Here is a 24330-nt window from a genome sequence, read left to right on the forward strand (position 1 = left end):
GTGGCCCTGCTCTGATAGGGGCAGCTACTCCTGCCCTGGAGAAAATTACTCTGTAATGTGTCACCACCATAAGTAAGTTTGTTTATGATGGAAAAAATTAATCTGAGGACCCCTTCTTTGCATCCTCTTGCAGAAGTCTGGCTGTACTCTTGGTCTTTTTCTTGGATAGGCCTTTCCCAGGCACCAGTTAACAAGGACTTGGCCCTGCCTCGTAAGGGATCAGTTGCAAGTAAGGCTACAGGCATCCTAGATCAAGGCTAGCAGTATGTCAATTAGAAAATGCTGAAGCTTTCTTGGTCCACAGCCTTGTGGCTGCCCTAACCGGTTCCTTACCTGACAGCCACAAGCACCCTCAGAGGGTTTCCAGGTGTTCAGCAATGATCATGGACTTTGTCTTCTCAGAAGTTCACAAAGCAGAACTCAGTCTGATGCCCAGAGTAGAAAATAACAAATAAAGAGAAGATTTAACAACTTAAAAATATAAATCTGTAACATTGAGCTCTAGGCCAAGCAGTATTATGTGTTATAGAAGTAAATGTGATAATGAACTCACTCAATCTAAAACTCCTACTGGGAAACAGATAATTTACCGCAAATGCTTAAATCCATTTTATATTCAGGTTCATTCTTAGTACAGCATTGCATCTGTAATATATATGAAAGTGCCAGGTTTCACTGAATCTTTGAGAAGTTGTTTCTCTGTTTTCAGTGACCTCACTGATAATGCTCATAACCTTACTCAAATATGCTTTATCCTTGTATTTGCTATGCACGTGTACTTTGTCTGTGTTCTGATGTCACCTTAAAAAAAAAATACAGGAGGAGACTTACTTAATTTATTTGAATATATAAATGGGGCTTGTATGAAAGGTTTTTTACAAGGACCTGTAGTGACAGGACAAGGGGCAATGATTTTAAACTGAAAGACTTTAGACTGGATATAAATAAGATATTCTTTACTCTGTGTGTGTTGGTGCACTGGCACAGGCTGCCCAAAGAAGCTGTGTATGCCCCATCCCTGGAATTGTTCCTGGCTGTGTTAGAGAGCTCTGAGGAACTTGGTTCAGTGCAATGTGTCCCTGCCCATGGCAGGGACGTTGAAATTGGATGATCCTTAAAGATCCCCTCCAACCCAGACCATTCTATGCTTCTGTGAATTTATGATGCTGTGGTTCTCTTTCATCATCACAAACTCCTGCCTGTAGAAAAGGCAAGTTATAGTATCAATAGAGGCAGAACAAGTAATTTCTTACCTGAGACTCTCATATCTAACTTTGTGAAAGGTATTATTCTGTCTTATTATGGGTCTTCTTAATGTGGGGGTCCCATTCCATATTGTTTCCTGCAACATTACCAACCAACAAATTTACTCTTTTTTTTTTCTGTTCACTTTTCACTAAAGAGAATGCACAAACTCTGAAATTTGCTAAACTAGCTAGTGGAAATTTCTGTGTGTTCATCCTTGTTCAGAAAACATCAGTCTGGCATGCAGTGATATTATTAATAATACCAGAAGGAAAATGCCAATATAATTATATTAATAAATATATTTTATCCAAATACATTAGACTTCAGCTACAAATTGGATTATTTCTTCCTCTCTCTAATCTATGTTTGACTAGTGCTTAGTACCATGAAGAGAATACCAAATAGTTGCCATGTTAACTGAATTCAGATAGTAGCTTTTTCTTTTGGATACAATCTAAGTAGGTTATTCAAAACTGTATTTATTAAACTCTCGAAATCAAGGTAATGCATCTAAGTTGCATGCAAAGTTTAATTCTGCAGTCACTGTGCAATCAGACTATCAAATCAAAAACCTATTTTAATTCTGGCTGCCTGTCAGAAGCAAGTCGTTCTCTGAGACACAGCATAACTTTCAGCTGCTACAGACTGGGTACCTGATTTAAATAATTCAACACTTAGATTATTAATGAAACAAACTCACTTGCACTTTTATATTATTATGCTGATTTTGCACAATCTTAAATTCTAATTCACGGCAGACTCACAAGGATTAATTTTCTGCTCATAAAAATGTGTGCATGTGTCTACCAAGCACTTCTGTGAGTTCTGTGAGCTTTTAAGTTAATTTGAAAGTTTTTTTCCATGGGGAGAATAACTATGTCTGGAAATGACAGAGAACAAATACATCTTTCTGCTTGAGTTTTGATCAGTGTTGTGCCAATGCATCCATGTAAAGAAATCCTTTAGTCTATTGAGTAACTGCCTATCTGTCCAACAGGTCCTTTTGTATTTGGTTTCAAATAATTGTGTTGTGCTAGCCTTCCCTTCTTGTTATTTATTTTTCCTAGAATATTCCACATAGCAGAAAAATTAATTATTTCTTATATTAATGAAGGTGCAGTGTAATGCCAATGTTCGTGCATCTTTGAAAGGACAGGAGACAAGCTTCAATTTGCCTTTTTAAGGCCTAATTGTAGGCTTTTCTCATGACAAGGCAGAGATTTCACTCCCATAGGACAGTCTTTGAGTAGGAATTTTCACTGTGAGTGCAGCCTCAGTGGAGGAGGCTGCCAGAACAAGCCAGATCTGTGCTGCACTGCCTTGCAGGAGGTGCCGCCTGCCACTCTGCTAGGCACCACGACCACAGCAGAAGGAATGGTGAAGCACACCTTGAAGGAAAGATGTCTTTGGGTGAAGATTAGTTTGACAGTCTCATTGTCTCATGTCTCTTATTGAAGTTTCAGGGGGAGGTAAGGCACAGGTTGTAGTTCTCCACTGAGCAGAGGTTTTAGCATTACGATTGTCAGATACACAGAACTAACACAGGGGGAGGATTTAAGTTTATTAGGACTTTAATATCAGAAACTAAATTTTGATTCTTTGGTCTGGAAAAGTCTGTAACAGACTTTTAAGAATTCAATAGGTGGCTACATTTCAGTAAAAGTAAATAAAATTCTCAGAAGTAATTTAGTAGAGCTGAGTAAATTCCTGGTACCTTCTACATTTTAATGACAAACAGTCTATGTCCACAATATAACTTAAATAAGAAGGCATCTTAAATGCAACATCCCCTATGTGGCAAATTTGAAGAATTATTTGTCTGCTTTTCACTACTGGCCTTGATTTAAAGGTCAGGTTTTTCAGGCCCTGAAGCACTTATTTTTTCTTTTACTTGAAAATACGATGAACAACATTGAGAGGTGAGACCATAAGATCAATCATAAAAATGTAAATTTAGTCTCTACTAAACCATAAGTGAATATCTTTGTTGCTAGTAAATCTCCTTCATGAACAGCTGGAGTATTTTGGATTGTATAATCCAGGATGGATGCCTTTTCATTTTATTTACTTGCATAAAAACAAAAGCTGAAAGTAAAACAAATGCAAAGTGCAACATTATAGGAATGTTTTGAAGCTTTTAATTCTCAGAGATTTTTTTTCTTTATTAGATACTGAATTTAAAATCAGAGAAATGAAATACAAGGATAGAATTATGTCACTTCTTAGAAAAATATTTCCTTACTGAATGAGAAATCACTTGCAGTATTTGAATGAAGTCTCCAAGTTGAAATTATAGCTCATTAACTACTCTATCAGTTCAACTCCTGCAAGCATGAGACTCTTAAGAGTTCAGTTTAATGCCATAAGAATGTACTTCTTGCCTAATGTTCGCAAGGAAATATCAAACATTCTCTGCGCTTTAAATGACCATCCTCATATGAGAATCATTAAAGATTGCCTTTGGACTGATCTTTCTCTGGATCCACTGTGGCATAAGTTTTAGGCTTCAAATCTGAAGAATATTATTTAAATCCCTTTTTGCTAATAGGCAAAATACAGGAATTTTTCACTTAGAGCAAAAGGGATCATAATGTATGATAGGGTTCTTCAGTATCCCCCATGATCTGTACAACATCACAGGGAATCATGGATCCATATCAAGTCTGAATTAATTTATAAAATTATTTTCACATTGCATATTTTTATAACATTAATTTTCACTTGTAACAAAGTACTTTGCAGATCAAAACCAGGACACAAGAAGGTCAATTTGTTGACCTTGGGAGGGTCAATATATTAATCTCTCTTTTGGTGAAGAAACAACCATTCAATAAACTGTGGTCAGGGAAAAATAGTGTAAAACAGCTACCAGTGAAGCTGATTCCTCATAAAAGCACACAGAAATCATCCCTGTTTGAATATAATGAAGGAATAATTACATATAATTTATTTTATTGCCAATAATAATAATTATTATTTATTTATTACAAATTATTTTTTTCTGCCTTTTCACAGAACAATGATATACAAAATGTGTGGATTTGAAAATGTCTAAGACATTCATCCAGTCCTGCAAAGTTGCACAACTGTATCTTATTTGTAATCCAGTGGAAAAAAATATAAGCAGAGCCTCTGGTCATGTTTCTTACATAAGGTGTGATTGTCTAAAGTCCCCTAAGCTTCCTATAAAGAAGGGCAGGGAATAGTTTTCATATCCACTGATATTTTATAGCTATATTTACCTTACCTTGGGAAAAAATAATTCAAAAATGAAAAGTTAGAAACAGCTTATGTGCAATTCATTGAGTGAAGTGTATTATTTGAAAACATTTCAAAGCATTTTGAGAACAATACATTTTTAAAAATCTATGATGGAGCTGCATTTTGAACATGGGCTAGTGCATGATCTTTTTAACTCTCTAGTACATTGTATGATTCCCATACTAAAAATCTTTGAAGAAAAAGAAAGTTAAACAAGTTAGGTGGTGGGCTATATGCCAGATCTTTCTCCAATGATCACTACAAAATCATATGCCATGAGTTTGAAAGATTAAGTGAAATGTCTCATCTCCTCAAATATTAGACATAGCTTAAAAAAAAATCTTTCTGAGGAGAGAGTAGGCCAAAATGTTGTCATTTGTCTTCTGCATCAGCCAAAGCAATAAGAAAGTTTTGCTTTACTGTTTAATCATCCAGTATATCTTGGACAGAAACAGGGTATTACCTTTTTTACTTGGTCAGTTCAGGTTTGTGAAGTGGCCTCTCCTGATTGATCCTAAACAATGAATCATAGCAACATAGAAAAGTTTTGATTGGAAGGCATCTTTAGAGGTCATCAAATCTGATTCCCCTGCCTGGGCAAGTTAATTTTCAAGTAGACCAGGTTGTTCAAAGCCCTCTCTGACCTGACACCAAATGTTGCCAGGGATGGGGCATCTACCAGCTCTCTGGGATGCCTCTTTCACCATTTTATCATCCACGTTGTAAGTATCTTTTTATTTATACCTAATCTAAATCAACACTCTTTTAGTTTTAAAAACATTGTTCTTGTTCTATTATATCAGGCCCTGCTCCTAAGTCTGTCCCCATCTTTCTTACTGGCACTCGTCTAGCACTCAAAGGCTTTAATAAGGTTTCTCAGAGCTTTCTTTTCTCCAGGCTGAACATCCCCAGCTCTTTCAGCCTTTCCTCATAGGAGAGTTGCTCCAGTCCTCTGATCAACAGCAAGGCCTCCTCTGGACCCGCTCAAGCAGGTCCAATGTCCTTCCTGTGCTGGGCACCCCAGAGCTGGATGCAGCACTGCAGTGGGGTCTCACCAGAGCAGAAGGACAGAATCCTCTTCCTGGCCCTGCTGCCCATGGGACTTTGGATGCAGCTCAGGATACAGTTTTTTTTTCTGGGCTGTGAGTGCACACTGTAGGCTCTTGTCCAGCCCTTCACACAGCAGAGCCCCAAGTCCTTCTCCAGAAGGCTGTTTCTGATCTGTTCATCCCTCAGCCTGTCTGTTCTTGGGGGCTGCCCCAGCCCAGGTGCAGGCCTTTGCCCTTGGCCTTGGTGAGTTGTCAAGTACCTCAGCCTTTTCTTTGTACATCATTGCGAGTTTGCAAGCCTTGCTTACCAGGTGCGGTAAATGCTTTCTTCAACCTTCCTTTTCTCACTGACACACCTGTAGAAACCCATCCTGTTATTCCATGTATCCCTTGCCAAGTTCAGCTTCCTCTTTGTCTTGGCTTTCCTCACCACATCCTGAATAACTGGGCTGTGTTCCTAAACTCTGCCCAGGTTACCTTTTTCACTGATGGTGCATTTTCTGTCTTTTTTTTTTTCAGTTTAATCAGAAGGTGTCCATTCCTCCATGGTGGTCTCTTGCCTTTCTTGCCCTATTTCTTTCACCTGGGGCTGTAAGGCCTTCCTTGCCTTTCTTTCACCTCATTCTTGTGCTGTATGGAAAGTGTCCTTAGAGATCTGCCAGCTCTGTTCTGCTCCTTGAGGGCAATTTCCCAGGGCAGCTCTGCTGCCCAGAGAGCCACCTCCCAGGGGGTCCTATTGACTAACTCCTTGAGCCCATGCAAGGATTTTTTCTTAAAATTCAAGGTCTTGGCTTCTCTAGGAAGCCATACTGTCCAGTTCTGATAATCTGATGTGTCAAAACTAAGGTTGGAATCTTCTGAAAACAAACAAACAAGCATACAAAACATACCTACACACTCTTAGGAAACAATTATGAGTAAATTTTTGTTCTGAAATTAAATGTAAATGTATGTAGCTCTACTTTATATGACAGATTTTTGATATTGGGTACCTAAATTCCATCAGCAATCAAGAATCTCTGGGAAAGAAAAAAAAGCTGAATAGACCTGGACTGGTAGGATTATGGGCATGTCTTAAATATTTATGGAATGAAAAAACAGTTTCAAACTATACGAGGAAGAAAAAAAAAAAACAGGTTACACAGTTGTTTTGTAGTACATTTTGTTTAGGCAGGAGCAGTATTCTTTCCATGTCAAGTAAGTGGAATTCAGAGAATCATGCCATCAAAATGCCCCAAAAATGATTTTTTTAACATGTTGCAAATTATTTTTAGAACTGAAGCATACTAGAAAGATGACAAAAATGCTGTCTTCTTCCGTCACTATTCAGTCTGTGCTGACTTTGATTGAAGTCATAAGTGTAGTGTTTCAGTTTGGTAAAGTGGGCCCTTCTCTTTTCCTGAATCTAGAACTAGGCATCCATGATTTTAAAAAGCGTGGATTTAAAGTGTGTGTGTAAGAAATATAGTGGTGTTTGTAAAGGAGATGAGTCATCCCCCCACATGCAAGCCTCAGCTTTTTTGCTTACACTACTCTGTGCAATTACTTAAGACAAATTGGATTTGGTGTCTGCCTTGTAGATTTAGCCTTTAATAGCATGGAACAGTTTCTGTTTGTCCCAGCTGGGCTACACAATTGGGAACCTTGATTTGATATCTTCTAACATTTCTAGACTCCTAAGGAATAAAAGTGTTACATTCTTGATATAACTGATTTCAGTGCACACAAAGCTATGATTACTTTACTGGAAAGATTGCTGTTTTGTTTATGTTTCTGATTGTAATCACTTCAAGTTTTTGATCTCACAAAGACATTGAATAGGCTTCATGTAGATTTGCAGACCAAGGAGATGTTAAAGAAAAACATTTAGTGAGGATAGAAAACTGCATAAATCAAATTATGAATACAGGAATTTTCTGAGCAGCAGTACTTCAACAGATGTTTTACCCAGTACTTGAGGAAGCACTTCTTGATTTTTTGGTTTTTTTAAATTCTGTATCTTTCACATGAAGTTTGCTTTTCCTGCTGCTTAAACTAATGCTATTACAGAGTCTCTGAGAACTTTAATTCAAGAAAGAAAAGTGATGGTTTCCCAGGACACAATTCTATTTTCACTTAATGCAACTTTCTCTTACTTTCTGTGTGTTGGCCTGAAAGAGAGGCAATTTCTGAAATGAAATTTCAGGTTTGGATTCTACACATTTTTTAAGGAAAATTAGATTATTATAAGAAAGTGGGATGGTTTATATTCCAGAAACTTTGGAAATAGTTTCTGAAATTTTTAATTTGAGAATCTTCCAAGTCCGTGTATTTTTTCATATAATTTTCCTGATCTTTCTTATATTTTACTTTCATATGTAGTTTCCAAGGAAATTAGATATTTATATGAATCTCTTTAGCTTCTTCCTAATGTTTTTAGGAAACTTGTTCATTGTGAATAACCTCTCTTTTCTTTCTTCATTTGAAGGATGGAAAATTGCATAGCTCTGATCCACTTATAAATACAGTGATAGCTCCATTTTGTTTAAATTTGATTAAAGCAAATTTCCAGCACCTTTTTTCAAGAGCTTAAAATCAGAATTCATGTCATATATGATCTACTGGCCTGCAACTCAAAGTATATTAGTGCTTGTACAGGTATCAGTCTTTTCAAGCTGCTTCTCTTTAGTGTGGAGTCCTACATTTCTACTTGTATCTTTGTTTCATGTCCCCATGTGCTTGCAACAGCCTTGCTCCTTTACAGGAGGTCAGGTTATCTCTCTTATAATTCCCACACAGCAAGTCCTCTGCTGCCAGCTCCAGTGTTGTCCACCAAGAAGGCTGGAAGTTTCAACTCATAATGTGTTGCCTTTTTGTGAGGGAGATGGGTCATGCTGCAGGGAAGGAGTATGCTTACATGCTGCCTAATGTATGAGTAGTAGAGGCAGGGTTGCTATCTCTCCAGTATCCCAGGAAATAGCACATCTGGGACCAGACTTCTAGATGAAAACCAGAAGTGCAGAGGTAGACTTACCACTTAGAGGGAGTCTGTGATAAAGTAGAAGACAACAGAAGAAGCCAGGCATAGAAAGAGCAGTGATCCATCCACACAGCATGGTCTAAAATCTCATGTAAACTAATTTTAATCTGAACACATTGACATTTGCCTTCCAGGCTTCTTTTTGAAGTCAAAGTTCTATTCAACAGGAATATTTACTGCCAAAATCAAATTCACATGGTAGAGAACATATGCATTCTGTATGCCTGATCTTCTATATACTTCCATGCACTTATTTCCCATTCCCATTTGTTGTTTCTTCTAACAACATGTTTGCTGCAGGTATAAAGACTAGGTAATGGAATCAGATTTGAAATTCAGTGGTGTAATGAGTATCCTGCAGTCTCATTTGTGCCTCTTCACTGTGGAGTAGTGCAGGCAACTTTAGCCAATAGTACCCAAAAATGAAGAATTCGGTCAGTGTTCTCTCAAAGCAGCTGCCCTTAAGCTGCCCTTAATCTAAAAGCAATGGCTTTTAGATACCTGATGCTCCTGATATTTCTCTGCAGCTGCTACAGGACTAAATATTTTTTTTTATCTTCTGGCCTAAAGTATGAGACATGAAAATTCTCTGATTTTCACTCACTGGATGACTTATCCCAAAAAATATTCCAACTTAGCTAATTTGAAACACTGAGATAAAATTTTTAAATGAGAAAACTGCTCTAGAATAGAAGCATCAAAAGATACATATTCTAAATTAAAGCCCACTATTTTGTAATTTTGACATTGAGAATGGAAATGTTTCACCCAAAAAAGTCCCGAGGAATAGGCTTTTTGTTATGAAGAGGTAGGTAGCACTTATATTTCATATACTATTATTATTTCTGCTGTTGGGCCACTTTTTGCAAGTACTGACCTTAGCACTGAGGAGGAATATAAAATGGGTTCTCTTGAGCTTCCGGAAGATCAACATGGCCAAAATCAAAATGTTTTCTTTGAGTGGAGTGAGGAACAGAGAAATTTGTTTGTTTGCTTATGAGGTCCTGTGTAGCATCAGTAGGGTGAGTTGACATATTCAAACTAAAATCAATACCACTGACAAGATAAATGTTCCCACTTTCATAAAATGAACTATGAGATGAACTTTTCTAATTCACTGATAGAACGAAGTCTTCAGTTCACTTAAAAGTGTTGGTCTCCCTCAAATTCACACTGTCAGTGTGGTTCTTGTTTTTGTTAGGAAATCCCACTGAGCTGGTAGTTTGAATGACCTTCTGTCATGCAATATGTGGAAACTGATATGAAAACTTTGTAGATGAGGGACCTCAGCACAATCAACATGTTCTCCTAGAACAGTATTTTCCAATTTATCTCTTATGGTTTCAGCAATTCCTGATCTTGAAACCTGCCCAAAACAACCTCCAGTGATCTGTTGACTCTTATTTTTTTGACCTTTTTCCCTGAAAACAGTTGGAATGAAGTTACAGTGTTCACTCATGTCTGATTTTTTACTTAATCTTTTGATTTTGAATTTCAGACTTATCAACGAGTCTTTGAGGGACCAGTTGCTAGTTACCATCCAGAAGACTTTCACATACACCCGAACCCAGGCACAGCATCTCTTCATTATCCTCATGGAGTGCATGAAGAAGAAGGAGCTGGTATGTTGTGTTCAATGCATTGTTTTGATCAAGTCTATTATGTGCCTGTTGGCCTGTTGGAAGGTGTAATAAATCTGATCTCTGTTGTCCAGACTCTAAAGTGATATCATGCTGACTTTTGTTTGCTTTACTCAATATTTTTGCATTTAAAGTGATTAATGCAACAGAGCTGTTGTTCCCTTTTGTAAATTCCTCTACATTTCCTCTGACAACATAGAATCCAGCTAGTAGGATATGGATATTACTGTTTTTCAGTCATCCTCAGGCATATCATGACTACAATTGTACTTCATGCAACTACAGAAAGCAGAAGAAGGCATAATTATGCATCTGTCCCTGGGATTGTATTTTAAAGATACTGTAGAGCTGCAGAAGTATCATGAGGGCTGTTGCCTTACTGTGGAGATATGTGACATGAAAGGAAAGCAGTTTGTCTCTGAGGCTCGTGTTCTGCAGTAGCAAGGCAATCCCTCAACACATGCTTGTATTCTCTTGAAGAGCACAAGATCTTTCAACAGTTTCTTGGAGATCAGTGAAGCTGCTTTTGCAGAAATATTTTTGAAGAAAAAGCACATTGAAAAAAATTGTGATTAATTTCTTGAGGATTTTGTCACAAACTGACTTGGACAGACATGCTTCAATTTTATAACTTAATCTTTCTTATAAGGTTTGGGTTTGGTTCACATCACAGCTTCTGGGAACTCCAGGCAGACGATACTGCCCTAAAGTGAATTTGCTGTAACAGTTCTGATCAGTGACTAGCAGAGTGATTTTTTTAGCATTACAGCATTAATTATTTTGAGGCCATTTCAGTAGTAGTAGTAATAGTTGTAGTAGTAGTAGTCGTAGTAGTAGTAGTAGTAGTAGTAATAGTAGCAATAATAATATATAATTATAATTATAATAGCACTTACTTGTAAACCATTGTTCTGCATATAGACATAAAAAGCATACTTACAAATAGAAGATAAGAGTTTGAGGGAGAGAGGGAGGAGCACAAGGGCAGGAACAAAAAAGGAATGATGGATAGAAAGCAAAGGCAAATGTTGAATTATCTAGACTAGAAAAATGCAATTCTTGATTATTCCTGACACCAAAGTCCCGAACAGGTTGTCAGGCTTTGAACAAACCCTGCTACTGAGAAATAACTGTGAAGATTCTGTCTGCAGTAGATTCTGTCTGCAGATTCTGTCTTGCCTCTGTCTACACATTAAGATTTTTAGTCCACTCAAGTTTGTGCATTTGTTACAGGTTTCTTTGCAGATATGCAACATCTGTAACCACTGACATTCTCCACCTACTAATCTTGTGAAGAGCTATTAGTCATGAGATGGTGTGGCCAAAATTAAGTATTCCGAATTTGAATTTGTAACACTAACCTGGCTATAAATGAAGATAATACATTAGAATTGTTGGTTCTGTCTAGTACCTAAGTTGTACTCAGCTAATTATAACATTGGTATGCTAGAAAGATTTTATGTCTGAGGTGTGGTTGCTAGGCCAATGGTGTCCTGTAAAACTCACAGCCTCTTATATGTATGTAAAAGAACAGTGATGCACGTGGTGCTGAAGGCAGCATAACCAGAGGAAATGGATGACCTGGGGTTATGAAGTAGTCCCAGGGGTGAGAGGTGACTTCACTGTTTCTACAAAGCCAGATGTTTTGCATTGCTACATCTGTCCCAGCTTTTGCCCTTCCTTGAGCTCGACCCTCTGATTTGGTTGTTGACTTAAGGAAAAACACTGCTTGATTAACTGACCATCATTAGTCTGATCAACCCCTCAAAAAACTGAAGGAAGATGCAACAGATTGTCTCAGAGAACTCAGCAGCAGCTAAATTGATCATGTCTATTTTCTGTATGTTCATGGTCAGTGTGCCTGCCTATCTGATTTTGCAGCTGCTGGATTGATAGAGAACAAAGTAGACAGTTCAAGAGAGGCTTGTCTTATTTCTGTGTGCCACTAAATAATTGAGTGCAAACAGCCAGGAAGATGCTCATAAAGTACATCAATACTGTTGAATCACCAATGAGGAGAATGAAAATAAAATGCAAGTAACAAATGCAAGGAACAAAGAGCTTTCTTGTAAATAATTTTCCTTCTCTACCTGCTTAAAATGTGTGAAAAGTCTGGCATCAGTTATATACATCTGCTGCAAGTATTGTAGACAGTGAAAAAGCATAATCATAGCAAAAATTGCCCCTTTTCTCAGATCATGAGATTTTTCAAGTTCTGACATTTTGGATTTCACTCTTAAATAATGAATTGTATGCCCAGGAAGCATCATCATCAACATCATCATTATTATTATTATTATTATTATTATTATTATTAGTAATGCTCCATTTACTTAGATTAAGTTTCAATTTTTCATTGAATAAAAGCTGAAGCACACATAATGAATGATAAGGTGAGGCCCCAGAAGGGGAGTGATCTAGGTGTGTTAGATGTGCAAGACAGAGGAATTTTCACTTCTCAATTCAATGGATAATTTTTATGAAATTACATACTTACCTGAGTTGACATTACAAGCATCAGAGTTTTGTTCAGAAATGTATATGGACCAAGGAGCTTAATGTGGACTAAGGTATAAAAATCTATTTAAAATTAAGTGGACTACACATGTCTGTGTACATATAGCTGTAGATAACAAGGGCAGGATAGTATTTTATGGCTTATTTATAGAGATACTCTACTGCCACATTTACATAGAATTCTTTTAAAAAGTTTATGATGAGACCTATTTTATGCTAAAATAGGAGCATGAGGGCTCACCAGAGCTAAGCAGTCAGGAAGCAGGCTAGGAGACTTCACTTCAGGCCATCCCTGAAGAACACATTATGTCGGGTAATAGCTCAGAAATCTGTTTTCAGCTTTTAAAGGAGTATTTACTTCTGTCTGAATAAACAAATTAGTCTTAGTATTTTCCCTTAAAGATAGTAAATCTGGTGTCTGAGTTTTCCGGCAAATACAGGCTGCTCTACTCTTTTGGGAGCACTTCATTTTGCATCTTGGACTGGCATGTTGCTGGAGTGCTTTTTTCACAAATCATGATGTGAATTTCTCAGAAGCCAGAATGTGTTTTCCAGCAAGCTGCATGGGTCTGTCTGTGGAGCTTCCACTCCATTGTACAACCACTGGGAAAGGCCACTTTGGCAAGCCAGAAAGGTCTGTGTCCTTGAAAACAACCACACCTGTGGCAGTGAGAGATGTTTGTCGTAAAACTAATTATTCCAAAATAGTGTTTTGAGAGTGAATACACCTAATCCTTTATTCATTGAATAGAAAATGGAAATTGTTGTGAATCAGAATAGGTCCAATCTAAGCACCTTAGTAAGCGCCTTAGAAATGGTACATTAACTCCAGCAGTAAAGTGTGTGCCACCTGCTGGTCAAGTTTGTTTTCTTATAACTACCATGACCATTTTCCAATTAATTTGTTTCCTTGGATAGCTGAAGTTTCAGTGACTACATTAAGCAAACTGATAGCGTCATTGCCTGCTACTGCATTACAAGAAGGAATTGCAGAACGAAGAGAGTGTGGGCAGTGGGCATAGGTTTATGTGCATCCATTCATTCATGGAACATATTTCCACAATGAGGCAAGAGATACTATTTGATTTGTTTCCCATTAAAAGAAAAAAAAAATCCCGTCTCTAGCTCATGGCAGCAAGTAATAGATATTTTCCTCTTGCCTCTACTGTTCCCTGTTTTTCTTGTACCACTGTGTATGGTTGCTGTGGCAATCATGATGGCTGCTCAGAGACAGCGCAAACCTCACTTCAGCTTTGTGCTGCTGATGGGTATGGCAGTAGGCAGTTCCAGATGACTTAATGCATAACTTGCAGTTCTGGTGCTGTCAGATTGAAACAAAGGAAGTGTCATGCTATGGTAACTGAGCACATTTTACTGAGAGCAAGACAACCTGCATCATGCATGTTCTTGCTATTTATCCTGCTTTTATTGTCAAACAGAGGTGGATCCCCATTTTCCCAAAATACACAGTGCATGAGAAGGCTGCCTTGCAAGGTTAGTATTCAAATGCCAATATTACAACACTTATGTAGAGCTTTGACTCTTAATGGTTACTTACACAAAGTAAAAGGAAGCTCTTGAGTAATTTTTATGTCCTGGTCCACTTGGAAAAGGTTTGATTTACTCTGAGCAATACATGGGAAAAAAACCAAAATTCTTTGGATGTTCAATATCAAAATTTACTTGCAAACTTTAGAACTTTAAGGTAGAATAAGATACTTGGCTAATTTTAAAATGTAGCAGTTTTGGTTAGAAATTCAACAGTATAAAAGCATAAAAATTAACACTTAAGAAAATGTATAAAAGAAAAGAAAGAAAAAGAGAGGATAAGTTTAGAAAGGAGTATATTCACCACCTGCGGATCCAGAGATGAGACCTAATTATTGCAATTTCTATATCTGTTGGTTGAAGCGATGATCGCAGTCTTGATCCACTGGTGCTGGGGGAAGCCCATGCAGCACGAAGTCCAGTGGGTTAATACTACACTCAGGCTCAGTGGGAATGCCCAGGTGGGAATGCTGGAGCAGTGGGAATGCCCAGTGGGAATGCTGGAGCAGAGAGTTTTATACAGGTAATGTAATACTGTGGGTCATGGGGCACAACGTTACAGCTGCCTCTTAATTCAGCATAGTTGAGTCAATTATGAGTACCTTCAGGCTATGTGGGAAGCTGAACCACTCATGTAAAGATATTGGCATGATAGAAAGCACTATCCCACCTTGCAGGATTTGCCTCCTTTCAGCCTCTTCCCTTATCTTATTCACCACCCAGCTGTGGTGTCCAGAGATGGGTGTGTACCCCCTTTGGGGTTACTTGGAGCATCATCAGAGAAGCATCCTCAGCTTTTGCAAATGGCCAATTGTTTGAGTCATCAACATTCTAGCATCTCACAGTGATTTAGCAGTTTCTTTTCTATATGGACTACAAATAGTAGTCCTTGATGGACTGAATGATCCTTGATAGCTTCAGATCTGTGTGACAGAAAAGGCTACTGTAGCAAACCTGTCCATGTTTCTGGAAGAGTTTATACAGGGAAGAGTTTGACTTAATATATACTACTGCAAAAAATGTTGTGCTTTTCAGCTGGATATGCAGGCTCAGTAAATTCATACGGTAATTAAATATTGGCTGCAACTGTTTGTTAGCATACACTTTGATCTGAATTAAATATCAGCTAAATCAGATGGACTTTTAAGAATTTACTAGTATATTGTCCCTTGATTTCTTTGGCCCTTCCCTGATGTTAGAAGTTCATTTAGGTCTGGTTTTTTCAAGAAATTTTTCTTCAGAAACAATAAAATCATCTCAGCTAATGTTTTTTAGTGCAGATGTCATTTTTTCTTGTAGAGAGGAACATGAAGAGGGCTTGGTGTCTTCTCAAACAGTAAAAGAGTCACCTGTAGCTCTTGCAGCATAGCTGCTGTGAACAGCATATAATTTGGCAACAGGCATTTGGAGCAGGAAAGCATCATGTAACTGCTGGCCTGCTGGTAGCTAAAAAGCTTTCATTTCTCCCATGGAACACTCTGTGAGATTTCCAGCAAAAAGTGCAATACAGTATGTCCTCTGTGTCCAAACTGATGTGCCAATCCACTTCAGGAATGACTGTGAAACTCTAGTAATTTTGGAAGAGGTTAAACCTCCTTCTAGCCCATACAAATCAATAGGATTAATCTAGTATTTAGGTTCTACCTCTGTAAGTGTTAAGATAATGAGTAGTGGTTTTTAATTCTGCAAACCCCACCCGATTTCTTTTTTGGTAAAGAACTAAGACCATATTTTTTGTTTTCAGCTGCCAAAAAGCCAGATGAAATTAGCTGAAATTAGTCGTTGACTCCACAGAGAATAAAAATCTAATGCTAGGAGTAGTTTTTTTCATTTCAGTGGTTCAGAGAACAACTTTCACAAGAAAAAGAGCTATATATAAAAACAATAAAACAAAACAAAACAAAAAAAAAACCCAGCTTGTTGTATTACACTGTTGTATTACACTGAAACCTGGAAAAGCTTTTGATCATACCATCTGCTTTTCAGCTACTGTCAGATGGGTCAGGGCATCTGCTATTAGAAACTACAAAAATTTCAGACCTACCACAGAAGCAGAAGTGTACAATTTAGTTACTGGCTCCATCCTGAACTTCTGCAGTGCCATCCTCACATCTGGAACATGTCTGCAAAGACCAATATTCCTTTTGTTGCTTATATTCAGTAAGCAAATGTTTTTTGTTTTATCTGGTGCCTACAGTGAAGTCATCTGATAGATACTAAAGCAACTTACTACCAATCTTTTTACTTCCTATCTTCTTACATATTTTGTGGTTAAACTTGCAGCTACAGAAATAAAATTTAGAATGTTTCTTTTCCCTCTAAAAATGTAAGCTTGTGAATATCCATTACCCCATTTACACTATTAACAGGTGTATTGAGAAATACACACTGAATTGTTATACAGCTCTGTAAATTTTCTGGATAAGGAAATTGAAGGCAAAGCAGTACTTGGTGGCACAGCAAAATTCCATGTTAGATAATATAAACCAATTTTTGCAATCAGGAAATTGGAAGGGTCAATGCAGTTTATATACTCCATGATAATGTTCAGAAACCTTTATAACTGCCAGGCTGTGTTGTGTCTGAGAAATAATAATTTCTTTTATCTTTCTTAGAAAATAAAGTTATCCTTTCTGTGGCTTCACGTGGGGCACAGAGACCCATTCATTAGTGCTGTAATATCTCAGCCAGAGACGAGGAGCTCACTGTATGAGATGCAGGGTTTCTGTAGATAAAGCAGGAACTGCAATATTACTGTCCTACAGGAATATCTCACACTATGTAAACTGCCTTTTCCAAGTATTGCCTATTTAGTCTCACAAGCAAACCAGCTAAGAAACTAATGGCTTGTGGCTATTTTTGTTGCTTAGTCTCTGCATGCTGTCATGACACTGTCAGCCTCAATACAGAACAACCATATGTCTGCATCATCTATAGCAAAGAAATCTGGGCACCTATGTCTCATCAGACTGTTTGAAAACTGTTGCAAAAGAAAACTAGAAATTGAAGTTTAACATGGAGAAGCCGTCCCCAGCATCAATACTGTTGCCACCCAATCAACTCACAAAACTTCCTTCTAAGGTCAGCATTTTCAGTTCAGAAGACGTATGTGTGCATGTAAGACTTGCAGACAATATTTTTATGGCCATGACTTGCATGACACAATTTTTCAGGATATACAGCAATGGGAATGACCAAACTGAATTCTTGTTTTCTTAGAGTAACAGAATATCCATCTCAGTGATGAACTTTCTCCATAACTTGGGACTATGTTTCAGAAGAATATCTGTCAGTGCCTTGCCAATACCTCCAAGAATTCTCTCTATAGTAGAAGAGTTGCAGGAAGTGAACTACATTACACTTCCTCCACATTTCTGGTCTGAATCAGGGTAATGGAAAACCTTGGATTATACCAATGTGTGAATGAAAATGTCTATCTCAGCAGTTATAACTATTACTCTCTTTTGGCTGATCTTAACAAGTTTCTGCTAAGTCTACGTGAAATCACATCTCTGCTTAAGTTCACAGTCCGCGATGTGCACAGCCCAGAGTTTTAAAGGGTAGTATCTGGCTTGTATTACCCTGCTTATATGCTTTGTGAACCTACGATTTATATTTACTCATCAATCTACAACTTTAACCACAGGGACCGTTAACTGTCCCTGGCAGTGAACTGTCCTAATGTATCAGTATGAAACCTGTTGTGTGGGGGAAAAGAAATGGATGTACTACCAAAAAATTTTTGGTCATTTATTCCACTGAGAAATATATATATTTTATTCCAAAATCTTGTAGTACTGTAAGACTTAAACAGTATGTGCACATCTTTTTTTTTTTAATGGAACAGAGTGGTGAAATTTACATAACCTGTTCTCTTAGTCATTAAGCCTGTCTCAGATGTCCAGTCTGGAACAAAAGGCACCAAGTACAGGGAAAGCCAAACATTTACAGTAACTTGCATCAATTGATGGCTCAATTGCAGAATTGTTGCCTTTCCTATAAACACTGATTGTTTTGCTTGTTCCCTGCTTTTACTAGACATTGAGTCTATGAAAAATCAAATTAAAACATGAAATGTTGCAGTGCTGGCACACTGAAGGAGAGGTAAAATTTTTGAAATTTTGCAACCAACATTCAAACTTTTCCCCTCATATTTCCTCATTTGGAATTGTCTTTTGTACTCCTCAAAATGGCAAACTACTTAATTTATGTTTTCCCTAAACACAATTCCCTCTGATCTTTCTGTTCCTGAATTTTCTTTCACTTGGCCATCCCTCTTCTTCGGCAGTATGACCCACTGACTCACCTGCTCACTTTGATCTTTGTTATGCCTCCACTTCCAACAGTTTTCCCCCGTGTTAAATAGTACTATTCCTTCCAAGAAAAAGGGAAATGCTTTCCCCTCTTATCTGAACCATTTTGACAATTTGCATAACTAATCTCCGTTAATATTTTGTTTTATCAAACTCTCTTTTTTTATTTTCAGAGTAATTTTCCACTGAAATATTTAAGTAGGCCTAGCTAAATTAGTAATGTCAACATGTCCTCTGGAAGCAATTGCCTATTTAGCCAAATCAAACTGTGTTCTAAAACAGGAGATTTTAAGGTTGCACTCACAATTGCGTCTCTGTTTTTTTTAGGAAATGGAGAGATTTTATCCTTACTTATGTAACTGAGATGCATAAGGAAGGTTTATATGTCAGAGGTGAAATTTATATTTCAGAGGTGAAATTTAAAGACACTAAGAGATTTTCTGGAGGTAAAAAAAAAATCTCTTCAAATATATTTTAAATAACCATATAATTTCTCCTGATGTCATAATGAAAGGATGATGAGAAAAAATTACATCTCTAAAAGCATGAATAATTTGCAGCATTCTTAGAATGCTAAGTTTGTAAAGTGAGCACACTTGGTGCTTTCTTTGCTCTCATCACTGCTGTCCTGGTTTTTTTTTCCTTTATCTTCAGCTATCCATTGTCTAGTCAGCAGGTACAGTGAATTGAGGTTTAAAGAATTATTTTTCTCCTTCATCTCTTGTCTCTTTCATGACACAGGGTAAAACATCATTCTGTACAATTGTGTCAGTCTCCCTCTCCAAACAAACACATGCTAAAAATCTGACCATATTTCAGCTCTCTCTCCGTACTCTGAAGTGGTCAAGGTTTACCATACTGTAAAAAAATAAATTTTCACATGTTACAGAATAAATACAAGTACAGCCTTGTGCTGCATAGGTATTCGAATTTAATCCTGGCACCTTACAATTACCTCAAACAGAATAAGCTCTTCTGTCTCTGTGGAGTTTTCAGAATAAATTCTAGGGGGGAAAAAAAGTGCTGAGCTAGGTTGGAAAGACTCACTCTTTGGCAGTAAAGTCATGAAAAGGGGAACTGAATATGCTGGTAGTTTGAAAGAATACTTATGATCTGTCATTCATTTTACCAGACATTAGCTTTAGACTATTTCAGAACAGTTTTTAGATTCATTACCATCCTATGGCCTGGGAAATTTACAGTTGATGATTATTATCTGTTGCTCTTGTTTCTCATTCTAGGGGTAAAATCAACTTTGCCCATGTGGAGTACAAACTTGTACCTACTGTCCAATGCATAGCAGCTCATATTGATGAAAGTTAATAATTTATATATCCACCTAGGTCTGAATATGGCAAGCTGTCACACAGTTATGATGGCTAAGGGAGCATCCTTTAAAGCTACTTGCTAATCTGGACTCTGGTTTTCCAGACACAGTCTGGAAAATCTGTTTGATATTCACTGCGCTCAAGTAAAATACTGTTACTTGACTTTGCCTTTAGAAGCTCAATGCAATATCAGCATGAAGCCAGAAAAAATAAAAGAATGAATGAAACACATAAGACTAAACTGACCCTGCTGAGTCAGAAACTGTGTACAAGAAAAGGAAAGAAACAGTAATCTGTCAAATAAGGATGGAATAGATTATAAACAGAGAGCAAAGCAGTTTTAAAATAGGTGCTTTTGGTAGAGTCCAAAGTCAGATAATACTTTCCTTCTGCTTCCCCCCAGCACCTCTCCAACCTCCTCCCACCTTGCTTTCTATCCTGCTGCTCTTCTTTACTCCATCTTCTTGGTTTTTACTTGTTTTCTACCTGCCCTGCCTGTAAATTGGGTTTCTGCCCTGCTGGACTATAGTTATTACTGACAACTATCACAGTGTGCTGTAATCCTGCTTGCAATGGCTCTGTTTTGGCTCAGTGATTTCCTGCCACGTTTTCCTAGGCAGAATGAGGATGCAGTTAGTTTATTTTCCTGGAAATTAATCTTGTTCACATTAAGATACTTCAGTAAAATCTCCAATGAAGTAGAACCTTCCCAGCATTTTGTTGCTAGGTTTGTTTGTTTGTTTGTGGTTTGTTTTTTTGTTTTTTTGTTGATTTGTGTTTTGTGGTGTGAAACTTAGTGGTGGGGAAGCAGTGGAGCATGTATCTCTTCCTTCTTTTAAGGGCAAATCTCATGCATTTTACTTAGGCAGGTTTTGTGGAGGGAAATGAAAGGTAGTTTATTATAGTAAAAGTCTGACTGTCAGGTTCCAAGCACCTCCATCTGGAGGGAGTCCAGCTTTGAAAGCATCTGCTACTGTATTTTGCAAAAAGATCACTATGGACACACCAAAATTCAAGACATTTAGCAAGAATCCAGTTGCCTATCAACTGCTTTGCAGCTTTTTGGGAAACATCTACTGATGAGTCATTTGCCTGTTTCAGGTATGTCTTTCTGAAGATCTGTCTCTTCAGTGCAGTGCAATACAATTTTGTGTTTGTAAGGAATGGTAATCCCAGCTTCTATTGTATTTGCAAAGAAGAAAAGAAAAATACTTTTTTTTAAAGTGTTTTCTGTTGGAAATCACAGTTGCTCACTGAGATTACTCAGAAAATTACCTGAAAAAGCTCTTTCAAATCTATAAATAGTGAACACTGAGGAAAGAAAGGAGGAAATAGGAAAAAGACCATCCCCAAAGCACCCAATGGGGTGGCAGAGGAACAGAAAAAAACTGTTATTTTAAAATAAGTGAATTCAACACCAACAATTGAAAATGCCAGCTATGAAGAGGTAATAATGTGGGCCCAAATCCCAAATGGAAAAAAAAGAGTACTTGATTTTGAGGTTTCTTTTCTTCTTTGGATATAAATTGGTTTTTGGCTTAAAAGAAATAGCAGGGTAGGGTAATGGTAGTTCTACTCTCTAACACACTTTCATTATGCTCCTATGAAAAATAGGAGATATTTTCATAGATACAATGTGAAACAGAGCAGCACAGAAAAAAATTCTTTTTAAACTAATCTTCCCTTTTTCACAGCAATACAGGAGAATGTCTAGTGGTAGTTTGACTAAAACTGTACCTCTTACCTGCTTATTTCCTTTTGGTACATAAGCAAATCCTTAGCATGTATTACTTTTAAATACAGGCTTCTTGGGATTTATTACTTTGTAATGAAATATCCTGGATTCCATATGCACACCTTGCTAGGTTGTTCTTCCTTCCATATTTTTTCCTTCTAAAGTTGTCCAGAGGGTACAACTCAACAGGCTTAAAAGGTCTGCAGTAGGTAGGTGAAAAGCTCTTAGGCACTTTCTCTTCACTGAAAGAAGGCCTTTTCTTTTTCTTAGCAATGAGTTGTTAAATGGGTTTCTACGTCCTAAATTTTCTGTTATTTTTGCATCTGCCAAGATGGAAGACACCCATCCAAAACAAGGTAGCTGGGAATAGAGCTTACTGACCCAGATATTTTCCTTTAGCATGTTTTAAGTGCAGTAGCATCTGTATGTTTTTTAGTGCATTAGCATCTGTATCCCATTTTAACAGGGTCCAGCTAATGTCTTCAGTGTATTCCTTATCAGTTCTCTGCAGAGATTCACCCACCAATGTATTTGTAAATTGCACTGGCAGGTTGTGAGATACATTAATGACTCTTGGAGTTAGGTGACCACATTGGAAACATAAAATTCTTCTCTGTTAACTCAGGGGAAAGAAAACACCAGAACAAGAGGTCTCCAGTGAAACATATAGATTTTTTAAGACCTAAAGATATTGGACATTTCTAAGTGTAAATTCTGCATAAATACTTTAGGACGTATCTGCATTTCCTCTTGCCTCTGACTACAGAAATTAAAGGTTACTGTACGTACTTTAAACCTTCCATGCTTGCAGAAAAATGCCTTTTATCAACCCATCAATATTTGGTACCAGGTAAAAAAATCTCTCAGTGTCAAGGAATAACAGTGAGAGGCATCTATGCTGAAGGAGAGGTGGATGCCACCCAGCCAGCTGCTATGGCTGGATGGATAGCTCAAACAGCCCCTGTGTCTGCAGATATCTATAGTGTAAAGTGGTGGATATGTTCTCAGACTTTCTGCTGTGTTCTGCTTTTCAGGCCAGGTTCCAGCCAGACTGTTTATTTGGGGTTGCTTCTGTGTTCTCACTGATATCCTCACACAATAGTATTACCCTCAGTTACTCCTACCTACTGAGTATCTGCCTGGCCAAAAGTTCAGTTGCCTTAAACAGGAGTGCCTCTGCCACAGTGAGCAAGCAGCTATGGATAGAGACAGTAAATCTAATCATAAAAAGAGGCTGGACATATTTGTTTACTGCCTCTGTGAATGCAGAAAACACAGAAGTCCACAGTGCCATCTGAGTCTTTGAGGTCCTAAACTCAGAGCATTTTGAAATTAAGTTAGCATTTGGTTGAGAGCCAGCTGAACATGAGCCAGCAGCTTGCCCAGGTGGCCAATAAGGTCAATGGCATCCTGGCTTACGTTAGCAACAGTATGGCCAGCAGGACCAGGGCAGTGACTGTCCCCCTGTGCTCAGCCTGAGGTGAGAGTCATTCCCTGAGGCCTCACCTTGAGTACTGTGTTTGGTTTTGGGTCAGAAGTTGTGTTAGGGGAAGTTCAGATTGAATATGAGAAGAAGTTTCTTCACTGAGAGGGTGTTTAGGCATTGGAACAGGCTCCCCAGGGAAGTGGTCCCAGCACTAAACCTGACAGAGTTCAAGGAGCATTTGGACAATACCCTCAGGTAGATGGTGTGGCTCTTGGGAGATCCTGTGCAGTGCCAGGAGTTGTACTTGATGATCCTTGTGGGTCCCTTCAAACTCAGGATATTTGTGATTCTGTGATAATGTGAGGTGCTGAGTCATATACAGACAAAGGCAGAGAGCTGGGGAAAGGGTCTAGAGCACACATCTGATCAGGATCACCTGGGGGAGCTGAAGGTGTTTAGCCTGGAGCAAAGGAGCCTTATCACTCTCTAGAACTGCCTGAAAGGTGGTTGTGGTGACCAGGGATTGGTTTCTTCGCCCAGGTAAGAGGTGATAGGACAGGAGGAAACAGCCTGAGATTGCACCAGATGCAGGGTTGGACTGGATGTTAGGAAACAAATCTTCAATGAAAAGCTTGTCAAGCACTGGACCAGGCTGTCCAAGGAAGTGGTTGAGTCACCATTACTGGAGGTATTTAAAAGATGAATTGATGTGGCACATGGTTTAGTGGTGGACTTGGCAGTGCTGTGTTAATAGTTTAACTGGATGATCTTAGACATCTTTTCCAAACTAAAAAAATCCTATGATTATGTGATTATATGAAGTATCGTATTTTTCCTTGGTTCTGTCTGAAATTCTAGTTCAATATCAGACATGACCCTAAAATTATAATTCTAGTGTGAGTCTGAGCAATCTTTCAATTTCCATCTTTTTTTCCCAATTATTTGTCTTCTTTATTTTAATACTTGAATTATGCTAGGCCTTATGAAAAAAATAAAGCAATAGTTGATGTGGAAGGACAGTCTTTTTATTCTAATGTAATTAATTTACATAGGTCCATTTTATTTTTAATGCAGCAACACTTCATTCTTCTGATGGGTTTATTTTTCTGATGCATGCAGAGAAGAAGGTTGAAAAAGAAATTGGAAGTTTAAGGTTATATGTGGTCCTATGTCAGAAAAGTACTTTCTTTAATTTTCCTGTGGTGATAAGCTGTTAAGTGCTTGCAATTTATATGATTACTTTTTA

General features: G+C 37.8%; 1 protein-coding gene across 9 annotated transcripts in view; it reads left to right on the top strand.

Moving 5' to 3' along the window:
* TRPM3 (transient receptor potential cation channel subfamily M member 3) overlaps positions 1 to 24330 on the top strand; it is a 397058-nt gene that overhangs the window by 297184 nt on the left and 75544 nt on the right. For all 9 annotated transcript variants that reach the window (XR_010994252.1, XM_068175852.1, XM_068175854.1 and 6 more), the window contains exon 8: positions 10076 to 10199. Coding sequence is in view for 8 of the 9 variants with exons in the window: in XM_068175852.1 (XP_068031953.1) it covers positions 10076 to 10199 (124 nt within the window). In the remaining variant the exon portion in view is untranslated. The remainder of the gene's footprint in view (positions 1 to 10075; positions 10200 to 24330) is intronic.

This window comes from Anomalospiza imberbis, chromosome Z (assembly GCF_031753505.1).
Source record: "Anomalospiza imberbis isolate Cuckoo-Finch-1a 21T00152 chromosome Z, ASM3175350v1, whole genome shotgun sequence".
NCBI classification, from domain to species: domain Eukaryota; kingdom Metazoa; phylum Chordata; class Aves; order Passeriformes; family Viduidae; genus Anomalospiza; species Anomalospiza imberbis.